This window comes from Cavia porcellus, unplaced genomic scaffold (genome assembly GCF_034190915.1).
Source record: "Cavia porcellus strain 051 isolate PalLab524CR breed Dunkin Hartley unplaced genomic scaffold, mCavPor4.1 scaffold_16, whole genome shotgun sequence".
Taxonomy (NCBI): Eukaryota; Metazoa; Chordata; class Mammalia; order Rodentia; family Caviidae; genus Cavia; species Cavia porcellus.
Window position 1 is genome coordinate 13904194 of NW_026947499.1, and position 11884 is coordinate 13916077.

Sequence of the window (11884 nt, forward strand, 5' to 3'; positions counted from 1 at the left end):
CCGGCAGGCAGGCGCTGTGCCGATGAGCCTTTATTCACTGTATTTTAAAAAAAGCACACTTTGTGTCACACTCAGGAAAGAGATTTCCAGGACTGCTTCTGAAAGTGGCAAGAATGGGCACGTGTGTTCAAAGTGAGGGGAAGTATTTTGAAGGACACTCACGGCAACGGGACTTTTACGGTAATAATTTTTAAAAATTTAAACACTCACCATATTTTTCGATCAGCGCATGTTTGTTGAATGAAGGAGCGTCTGTGCAAACCCACACACAGCAAAGCGGAGCAGCGCCGGGTGCGGATTCCCGCATCCGCAGGCAGCCGAGGGGCGGGGCGGGGGGCGTGGCCGTCAGCCCGGAACCCCAGAACGCTACCCCCGCGGTTTCCGGTCGCGGCGGACGGTTCCCGCGGAGGGACTGTCCCGTGGCACCGGCGGGCTGAGGAGGGCACTGAGGCCCCGGAGCGGCGACAATGGACGAGCACAGCCTGGAGGAGTTCCGTCGGCACTGGCAGGAGGAGCTGGCCCAGGCCCAGGCGCTGAGGAAACTGCGGCGGCAGCGAAGGGCCGAGGAGGCGGTCGGGCGCGGCGAGCAGGCCTCCGGGTACCTGGCGCTGGCCCAGGGCCTCCTGGAGGGCGCGGGGCGGCCCCCGGCGGCGCGGGCCACCCCGGCGGTGAGGCCGGAAGCTGCGAGCTGCTCCCACTCTCCTCCGGTCCTGGAAGGCGCGGGGGGCGGGGAGCAGCTGGTGGACCAGCTCATCCGCGACCTGGTGAGTGGCGGTCCCCTGCTGCCGAGCCCGGGCCGGCCCCCGCCCCCAGAATGAACCCCTCAGTGACCTGGAAAGTAACTTTCTCTGCGGTGCCATGGCGGGGGCGAGGTGGAGGGATGGATAGAGACACACACACCCATGTTTGCGTGCGCATCAGGGTCCCGACAGACTGCTTTTCAACCGGGGGCTGTTTTATCCCCCTGATTTGGCAGCGTCTGCAGAGATTTTGGGTGACTCAGTGGGTGTGTGTGCATACGGTCGCGAGCTGTTGGGCAAACAGGAGTCTAGAGATACTCGAGAGCATCCTACAGGACAGACCTACAAAAAATTACCGACTCCAATGTCAATAAGTATGAGATTGGATAATCCTGTTCTAGAAGGACACCTAAACTTTTTAACAAAGGTTGTTTTTGCAGAAGAGAACCCAGGCAATGGATACGAAGAAATTTAACTTTTCTCTGTATGCTGTGTGTATTAGTTTTTCTGTTTGCATGTAATCAAAAAATAAAGCAGAGGGAGCAAAAACTTTGACTGTTTTGGGAGAGTAGCCTTAGGATGGATAGTTCTTATCTTTTACAGATCTTCTAGAGGAAGTTGGAGGCCTGCTCCATAAAAATAACCCCCTTCATTAAGTGAGAAGAATCGACATTACTTGATAGGATCCATGACTCCCAGATTAAGAAGTAGGAAAGGAAAAAAAAAAAAAAAGAATTAGGAGAGGACAGCAGACATAATGATTTGATTTTAACTAGGCTTAAAGAAAATGTCTATAGCTTTCCGATTGGGGAAAATTCTGAATGTTGTTTCAAGAAGTAATGACTCATTATATAGTGTATAGTTTTTTCAAATAGTATTAATAGCTTCAAATTGAGTTATTTGTTACATGCCTTGTCCTGTTCTGTCTTAGTTCTATCACAACTGTCCTGTGTGGTCAATGTTAATTTTCTTTTTACAAATGAACCGACTTAGAAAAAGTTTTTTTGTGATTTGCCTAGTGTTATCCAGCTGATAACACTGGGCATTGAATTACTGAATTTTAATCCAGACTTCTTTTATTCCCCTCTTTGAGATACGGTCTTCTTATGTTGACTAGGCGGGCCTCAAACTGAAGATCCTCCTGCTTCAGCCTCTGAAGTAGGTGAGATTATAGGCACATACCACATGCTTAGTTTAGGTCATCTGAACTTTGAGTTTCATCAAGTGAAACTTGAGTTGGCATAAAATCACCAGAAACCTTTTTGAAATACAGGTTCTGGGTCTTCCCCAGATCTGCTGAATCAATTACTTGACAGAATGCAGCCAGGTGTTTGGAAATTGAGATGTTGTTCTTTACTGTATTCCTTGGGACCTTGAATCCTGATCCTCGAGGTTTTTTAGCAGTAACACTGGGGCATTGATAACCTAAAACAGTGGAGAGGTATGTAAATATTCTAAAAATAAAGCTCTAGGGGAGGATCGAGGGGCACAGCAAGTCTAAGTTTTACCTGTATAGTAGTTGGAAAAAGCCTGTCCTGTCTGCCTGGAATTCGTATTGCTAGGTTCCTATGCTGCTTTCAGAATTGTCACTTGGTACTGCTATGTTCTTCTACCGTGAGCACTACCCAACCTTGGGCCACTTCTAATTTGTAGTCAGGCTGGGTGTGGAGGCTCATACCTGTAATCACAGAGTTTGAGAGGCTGAGGCAGGAAGATCACAAGTTTAACGACAGCCTCGACTTCATAGTGAGACCCTAATTTAAAAACCACACTTTCATCCCCCTCTCTCTGTTAACCCAGACTCTTTAGAGATAGTGAGCCAGCTGAATATTGTTACACATATTTCTTTCTTTAGTTGGTGGTTGTGATCCACAATTAGTTGGTCCCATTTTTTATTCTGATCTCCAGGCTGCAGAGTGGCAAGCACCCTACACAAACTGGCTTAAAATATCCAAGTTGGAATCTGTTAATTCATGTGATGAAAATTCCAAATGCTGGTACTTGTTTGGGTGCTTACTGAGTGTAACTGGAAGTCTCTTAGACCTGACTTCCTTTTGTTGTCTCCGTTCACAGCAGGATCCCCTTGGGGACAAAATAGCTACCAACAACAGCCATCTGATGTTCTGTCAACTAAGCAACTCAGGAGAAAGAGAATGAGCCTGTGCTTTGTGCAGCTAACCTTGGGAACCTGAGCTCTTACTGGTCCACACTAGGTCATGTGACTGATTTTGAGTCAGGTTGTCCACACTTGTAGCCAGTTTCCACTCCTGAAGAGAAGTGTGGGGTATGCTTCTCCTAAGCCATGTTGAATAGAAGTCAGAGTAGAAAGGTTTGCTAAAAGGAGAAAGTAGATATTGAACAGGAAATAGCTGCACTGTGGGTGTCCACTCTAGGTGGCTGTTTGAAGCTTCACAAACTGGGAATACATTTGCTGTTCATTCAGCATATACTGTGTATGTTTACTGATGAGTGAGGTGTTGGGGAACCTGCAGTGAATAGAATGGATATAGTTTCTGTCCTGAGAGAGTCTCTTGTTTCTTTTATCTGAAAGAATGACATTCATAGAAAAAGGAAGCCTTTGTTACAGTCCTGGGTTCTGGAGTTGATAGCCACAGTGCTGCTAACTAGTTCTCTCCTGTGTGGTGAACTTTTGTGTTGGCTTACCTGGGATGGCTTCCCTTCCTCTTTGCTGTTCTTTGCCGTCCTTGGAACATTTAGCTTAAATTCCATCTGCTATGTTAATTCTTCTTCTCTCCAGTCCAATTTTTCTTCCCCTAAATAAAAAGTCTTTATTGTCAGTGCCATGGATTTTTTCATATTCATGAATTAGCAGGCCTTTGCTTGGGTGCGTTTTGAAATGATCACTGTGAATGCATATTAGAAAAGCTTGTTGTTTAGGTTATATCTTCACTAGAAGTTCTGCTGCTTGAAGCCACTGGGCTTCATTCATTTATTCCACAGTGTTCATTAAGTGGCTTCTTAGTACTTGGCACTCCTCTGGCCACTGAGAATACAGCAGTGAACAAGACGGAAAAAAATCTGTGCTCCTTTTGTAGCTTACATTCTGGGGAAGAGGGAGCTAGACAATGGACATATAATTGCCAGATAACAAATAGTCTGGAGAAAAAGCAGGTAGGAGGGATAGAGTGTGCCTGTGTCATGGGAGGCTGCAGTTTTCAGTAGTGCTATCCAGCAAGGCCTTTCTGAGCTGGTCACATTTCAGGGAAGGGGGAGGGGACTCCCTACAGAGAATAGCACATGCAAAGATTCCAGGGTAGTCAAGGCCAGCAGCCTGTAGGCATGCAACCCGAGGGGTGACACACTCCCCATGCTCACAAGGACCCTCAACTTGCTTTTATGTTGTACTGTTGTCTTGAAATTCTTAATTATTGCTGGGCATGGTGGCTCATGCCTGTAATCCCAGCATTCAGAAGGCTGAGGCAGAAGGGATAGTTGCAAGTTCGAGACCAGCCTGGGCAACAAAGTGAACTCAAGTTCAGTCTGAACTGCGTAGCAAGACCCTGTCTCAAAAAGATAGGGGAAAAAAAAAAAAAAAGGAATTCTTAATTATTTTTGGCCAAGGGCCCCCCCCCACTGGACCCTACAAATTACATAACGAATCCTGATGGTGGGATTGTACTTGGAGTATTTGGAGCTTTTAGCCAAACAAATCCACCCCCATGCATAGCATAGTACCCCCTCTGGAACCTGAAGCTTCTGACCAGTTAGGATCACCTCTTCCCTAGCTGTCCTTGATCCTGTGTGGACTTTGGAAGAAGTCCAGCCTGTTTTGTTCCACACACACTGACCTTCTTCACGGCCATACCCAGCCTCCTGAGCTCCCCCAGCACTAGTTGCCCTAGACCAGTGTGGTGAACCCATAGCATGCATGCTACAGTGTGCTGTTTGTATCATCGAAAGCTCTAAAAGGTTCACATCACTGCCTTATTCCTTTAATTAGGCATTTTCTACCTCCTTCCCTTGCCTAAGTCATACCAGTAGGTGGTGAGTGAGAATTTGTTTCAAAATTGGAAAGCCTACTCCTATAAACAAAGATTTTAGACAACAGAAGCTGGGTATGGTGGTACACACCTGTGAATGTATAATGCCAGCTCTTTGGAAGGCTGAGAAAGGAGAATCACATGTTCAAAGACAATTTAGCAAGGCCCTGAGTCAGAATAGAAAATAAAAAGGATTAGGATTGTATAAGTAACTCAGCACTCTCCAGGTTCTCTCTTCAGTACCACACCAATAAATAAATAAATAAATAAATAAATAAAGTAAGTCAAATCCTGTGAACATTTATTATACATCTATCATACTGTGTGCAAGGCGGTGGACTCATTAGATTTTGTAGTGTTGCAGTCCAGCCATATCATCTGTGTGTGCTATCAACAAATATGTATTGAATACCTTTTGCTCTTATAGCTAGACCCTGGGCCGAGGTTCAATGTTAAGAGATAAATTGGCTTTTTGTTTAATCCTTTGGAGCTTAACCTCTCTTTGAAGTATTGTTTCTTTGGAGAAATGATTTCCAAGTTCTAAATAGCTGATTTACTAATGAACTGTGGAATACCTTAGGGACTGATCTATATTGCTTCTTCTAGTCTCCTGTATTTATTCTGTTTTACGTGAGAATGAGTTATCTCTCTAAAAGATTTTAGCTCTTTGGATGTAGATGCCTTGTCTTACACATTTGCTAATAACATCTGCCCTTCCCCCAGCACTGGGCATGGCCTTGAATCAGACAGTGTTTCCAGCATAAATCATCTTATTTTTAAAATGTGCTGTGTGCTTACTATAGAACTATTTAAGAAATTTAGAATAAAAAACAGAAATCTCCCATAACGGTATTGCCCAGAGGCTACCATTGTTCACATTCCTGATACTCATTTTCGTGTGCACATAAAAATATGAGTTTTGAGACAAAATTGGTGTCAGACTCACTCCTCCCCCGATCAACCAATTCTTTGCCCTCAGAGAACATACAGGTGAAACTGGAACCCCACTGTTCCTTCTGATTGGGATTGAGCTGGACCCTTCTGCTCAGCTTTTGCATTATGCGGAGCGCTGTGATAAAGTCCTTTAGAAAGCAGTCTCCTTTCCATCTCTGATTTGGTAGAAACGTTATTGCAAATCTCTTATTTGAACCTAATGTGCTTTTCTCAGCTTCTCAAAACACCACATAGAGAGCGCTTTCGTGTTGTTTGCCCTGGAGATATACATTGGGAACAAAAACCTTAAGTCAAGTTTCTTCACTTTGTACTGATTTGGCTCTTAGTAATTATCCCTTCTTCTATTAAACAAGAGAAGACAGATTAAGTTTCTAACAGTAAAGCACAAAACCAATCCATTTACAGAATTAGTCTTACATTAGCACATAGGAGTACAAATCAGCCTCCCTGGGGATGGATCTATTTGCAATTTCTCTCAGCATTTTTGGAGTAAGTCCAGTAGACTTTGGGAAAATCTAGTATTCACTGACTCTAGATTAACAAAAGTAATGTGACCCTTTTGTGTATTTTTTTCCCCTTGATTGGGAAACAAGGGGTGGGGTTCCCTTTTTTATTAACCCCTGTGACTTAGGGTTGTGGTTCTTAACTTTTAGTGTACACAAGGAACCTTTGAGAAAATGATGCTTGAGTCCCACCAGTGGAATTTTGGAGCATGGGTCTGAGTATTGCTCAGGACATAAAAGCAAACCAAACCAAACAAAACACTCCCTGGGTGATTTTTGATGTGTAATACAGGATGAATCAGTAAAAATGATAGAGAATGTTTGTGCTGCTGTACAAGTATTAAAAATCAAGTTGTGTGCTATCAGAAAGATGCTTTTCTTTAACTTTGAAGGAACATTAATTCTTTGAATTTACTAGTTTTCTAAAGCATACATTTGGCAAGACTCATATTTTTAAACAGTATAGTCATGTTGATTTTTAAAAACAGTGACTGAATTTTCTTGTATTAACAATGTCTTTAAATTCTTCCTTCTTAGAGTATGTTTCTGAAGTGGCAAGTTACCCAGCTTCATGTTTTTAAGTCAGTGTCAATGTAGAGTGGGATTATTGTGGCTCACAAGTTTTTGGGTGACTGTTTGTTTCGCTGTGGTCTATGCAGATAGCTGAGAGTATCTGTTAGTAACAAGGAATTTCTCGGCACTCTGGCTGCAAGTGAAATTTTGACTTGGGAAACACTGAATCTGTGTGCTTAAAGTACTCTGCTGCAGCCATTAGGCTTTATGTGGTTACTGGGCTGCAGCTTTTGTCCAGGATGTGGCTTGAAATCTTTGTCACGTTATGTGTACCTTTAAAAGAGTTGTATTTTCAACCACAGGGTCACACATGCTGTTAAGCTTCGTATGGTGTTTTCCAAATGATATGTTGCTAGTAGTAAGAAACTGAAGTTTATAAATCATTTATGTCACCTTTAATTTACCCTACTTGTTTGGTTGGTATAATGACATTACTCTCAAGTACATGCATTTCAGTATTACTGAAGTAGAGGAGGAGAGAAAAATAGGCTACATAAACTAAAGTCTTTGGACCTGTGTGTGAAAACCTTTGGAAATGTACTGAATACAAGCCCACTGTGGGTCATGTCTGTTGCTTTGGAAAAAAAGGTTGGCCTTTCCACAAAATAGACTCCAAGACGGAGATTTGAGTGTAGGTGTTTTAGTGGGCTGGCCTTGCAGAAAGGTCCAGATTGAGGCAGGCATTGACTAGTTACTGGATAGACTGCCCTCTGGGACAGGATGCGGCTTTGGTGAAGCCATTTGTTTGGCCAAGGTGAGTGTCTGTGAGGGGACTCAGCCATGAGCAGGCAGCATTTTCATCTGAGAATGAGAGTCTCAGACCCAAAGGGCAAGGGTGAGCCTCCATTTCAAGAGCCATTGGATGGATGTCTTAGCACAGTTATTCTGAACATAAACAGCATGAAACTTTGCAGTTTGGTGCCCTGACCTTGTCTGCATATTTCTTAAGATACTTGGTATTTTGGTTTGCTATCCATGAGGGATATATTGGTTTCTTTTTGCTGCCTCTTATTCCCCAATTGGTAACAACAAGAAAAATCATCAGTATGAAAACCTGGGGCTTGAACTGTTTTGGGTTGAAGATCAATCATTTTAGAGTTTAGTTATAATTCTAAGAGCATAGTGATTTAAAAAATTTGACTCTGGAATGTTGGTTTTACATATGTAGAGTTTGGTACTTTCACAGTGGGCACCCTACAGAGCAATGAGACCACAGTGAGACCAATGTGGTATCTCAGACTGTCAGGGTGCTGGTTATAACACCATCATCTGATCTTTTGTAGCCTGGTGGGCTGTGTCATTTTCATCCACCATGGACCAGAGCAAAGCCTTCTTGAGTGATTATAGAGGAATATGCTTTTAAAGTTGTTGATTATTTTTAAGTCCTCTTGGAAAAGCTCCTTTGTGTATATACTTCCCGGGTTTAGGCTCTGGAGTGACTTATCCCCTTGCTACCCCTAATACTGACTGTCATCTGTTTATAGTATGATGACAAGTATACTGTATAAACAGTATGTGTAAACAATAAACTGACTTAGGAGTACCACAGGACGTGAGCCAGATTAACAAATATTTGCAGAAATAAGAGAGAACTGGAGAGACTTTTGAAAGAAAATTGCCATATTCATGAACCTCTATTGCATACTCAGTACTGGTACTTCTGCTGAGCCTTTTCTATGTGATATCTCATTGTATTCTTCATATCATACCCATTGTATAGTGTAATTGTGGTGTATCTTTTTAACAGATGAAGAAGCTCAGATGCATTTGGCGTGGAGGCATGCCTAGTGAGGACCAGAACTAGTCTTATCATTTGGAGTCTTTTCTCGGACTTTCCAGGCAGTATATTTCCAGAGAAGATGGTGGCTGAGAACAAGGACAGTGGCAAGATTAGGATTATATAAAGATAGAGGTGCTGCATTCTAGAGTGAGAATGGAGACTAGAGAATAGGCTAGTTGAATGCCATAAGGTAGAAAGCTCCTGGCAACAGAGGGGTGACTTTTCTGCATCACACACAAAAATAACAGTGTCTCCTGCCTCATGAGGGTCACACCAAGTCCAGAAACTAGTTCATGGTGCGTCCTGAATGGGACCTATTAAAGAAGGAAAGACCTGACAAGTTGCTAAAGGAGGTGTCTGTTTAAATGACTGCATGCTTTTTTTCTGCCTTTGTTCCGACTATATGAGGGTAAGAAACATTTTTCTGTTGTTTATTTACAATTGAGTGAAGCAGGCCTTTCCATTTCACTATAGTCAGAATAATCCAAAAGAATAAACAAGAGAAGTCCAGGGCTAGCAGTGGTGGTATGTCTTGTGTGACTACCTAACCAGCGGTGACCCCCTCCAGTGTGGTGTTGAGGAGTCTCCAGCTGTCTCTGGCTGAGAATAATCCCCTCCAATTTTGAGTCTCACCATGTAGTCCAGGCTGGCTTTGAACTCACTGTGTAGCCTGCACTGGCCTGGAACCCATGATCCTCCTGCCTCAATCTCCCATGTGCTGGGATTAAAATGGACTTCTTTTGCTGATGGTTGAAGCCACTCGTGTGTGTGTGTGTGTGTGTGTGTGTGTGTGTGTGTGTGTCTCTGTGTGTGTGTGTGTGTGTGTGTGTGTGTGTGTGTGTGACCTCACCCAACGTTAGCCCAATAACTTCCTATTGTTTTTTTAGGCAGGGACCCTGTGTCTTCCAGTTACTATTGCAGACTGTTTTCCTTTTCCCCCTGTATGGCCAGTATTTCTGACCTGGTTTAGCATTCAGTTCTTTCTTTTCCTACAGAGAACTGTCAAGTCTTACTTTTTCCCCCTCTAGAGATCCTTTTTGGCCTTCATACTTCTGCTTGTATTGTTTTCATAGTTAAGCACTACATTTCTTTCTTGTGTTCTAAGTTCTCCTGTAGCCTCGAGGCTCCTAGGTGAACAGAAATATGATTCCAGGACAGTTTTTGTCCTGAATCTTGGTGGGATCCAAATCAGTGCTCCAAATCAGAGTCTAAATCCCTTAGCAATCCTAAAACTATTTTCTGAGACCACAACCTTGAATACACAAAATGGTTGTGTTTGAGTGGTGAATTAACAGTTTGCTTGCAACCAATAAGTCATTGATGTCAGCCAAAGCTTATTAAAAATGGATTTCATTAAGCAAGTTCTGTTGGGACAAAGAGCACAGCTTTCCCTGGCTTTGCAGAAGCCATGACATAGCAAGCGTTGGCAGGTGGATTTGCAAGCAGACAGAGTGGTACACATGCACAGTTGGCTTTTCTCTGTTTCCTGCTCATATTCCTTTGTGTTACTAGGATCATGACAGCCTTATCTCTCAGTTGAAGCCTGTTACCTCATCTCTAATTGCTTACCCAAAGGCAGGCAAACTCTCATTTCTCCACATTAATAAATGACACCGAAGAAGAACTGCTTTGTTTGCACTGGCTCACTCAGGTTAACCAGTGTAAGCCCCTGAGAGCATCAGGAAACCTCAAGGAAAAATGGTGTTCACCTTAATCCAGAGCTGCCTTCCAGTTCTTTACTTTTTGCTCATGTTCTCTATCCTAGTCTTTCTCTAATGATGAAAACACTTCAGTCACCCAGGTCCGCATTTCCACAGCTGGGTCCTTACTCCGCTCGTACTTGGTGGGAAGTAGCCGTTGTCCTGGGAGGAGGGGTGACCTTGCTGATTTCCAGGCTCACTCTTTTGGCCAATTTGCTGCTCCTTTGTCCTGAAAATTAGGAAACTGTGCCCAAACCTTTCCACCAATTCCTGTGGTGTATCATGGGATATAAAATAGCACCCCTGCTTTTCCTTTTTGGAGCATCACAGGAAACTGTAATGTGGATTTCACAAGTGAATGTGAGTTTAGGTTTGTGGGAGTCAGAATTGAGACTGTCTGGTGACTTTTGAATTAGTTGTATGACTAATTCAAATGCTACTAATCATGGTAGCATTCTGTCCTGGGAAATACCTGTCACTTAAAGAGGCTGAAATATGAATTATTTTCATATCTCAAAATTGTATTTCTTTTTTTTCCCACCTCAGAATGAAATGGATGATGTGCCCTTCTTTGATGTCCAACTGCCCTATGAATTGGCAATCAATATATTTCAGTATCTGGACAGGAAAGATCTAGGAAGGTGTGCACAGGTAAGCCATCATTAAATGTTCAAGATTTTCCTAAAAGTATAAAGTACAGATAGCTCCTGAGTAACAGAAATTTATTTTATAGAATTACAGACTTTACAGAATGAATGAATTGGTTAGTATCTTTACTTAAAGGAGATCAACCTTGAATTTAAAGGATTATGCTGCACATCAGCACTGTAGTTTATCTTTCTCTAACTGTCTGGTCAAGAGCTCTCTTCTCGCTGTAGTCTTAGTTATGACTGACCTGTGGCATTGAGCTGAAGGCTGACAACTCTGGGTTCAGCCTTTACTGAGCTAGCCTATTCTGTTAGTGCAATCATGGTTTCTAATGCAAAGATGCGAGTCCTTGATTAAATCAGTCCTTGGCTAAATTAAGATGGTAGTTTAGTCATCCCAGGGACGGAACATTGAAGTCATCTTTTACGATCGTCCAAATTACCCTTTAAACATAGAGTCCCACACAGTGAGGTGGGGCATGTGAGAATTGACAGCGAGGGAATTGCAGATCAATGGCATCTGTCTCATGCTGACTCTGGAGCATATCTCTGTGGAGGGGAGTTTTGGGAGATATTGTCTACACCAAACTTCACTGTGTGCATGAAGCATGGAGAATGCTTTTGACTTAGTATTTGGATTCAGGAGTCTGGAGTAAGGCCAGGTCATTTACCTTTATAGTAGGTGTATTAGTTGGCTTTTTGACCCTGGAACAAAATGTCTGACACCTACAATTTAAAGGAGGAGATGTTTATTTGGCTCACAGTTTCCAGTGGGTTCAATTCATGGTCATTCAGCTCTAAGCAGAAACAGAATAGTAGAGGGGGATAGTGGCAGCCAGGAAGCAGAGACAGGAGAGGAGCCGGGGTCAAGAATTCATCCTTCGCCCTGGTTGTAGTGGTCTGTCCCTATAATACCAGTGTTTGCAAGGCTGATGCAGGAGGATTACTTGGAGTTTGAGGCCAGCCTGGGGGGGGGTGCTACATAG

The 11884-nt window shown here is 43.1% G+C and overlaps 1 protein-coding gene across 2 annotated transcripts in view; it reads left to right on the forward strand.

Moving 5' to 3' along the window:
• The first annotated feature begins 373 nt into the window (after positions 1-373).
• Positions 374-11884, forward strand: part of Fbxw8 (F-box and WD repeat domain containing 8) — a 109351-nt gene continuing 97840 nt past the window's right edge. Inside the window, exons 1-2 of one of the 2 annotated variants that reach the window (XM_063225716.1) lie at positions 374-764; positions 10798-10902. In XM_063225716.1, the coding sequence (XP_063081786.1) occupies positions 468-764; positions 10798-10902 (402 nt within the window). In that variant the 5' untranslated portion in view covers positions 374-467. The remainder of the gene's footprint in view (positions 765-10797; positions 10903-11884) is intronic. The other variant, XM_063225717.1, reaches the window with a different exon arrangement.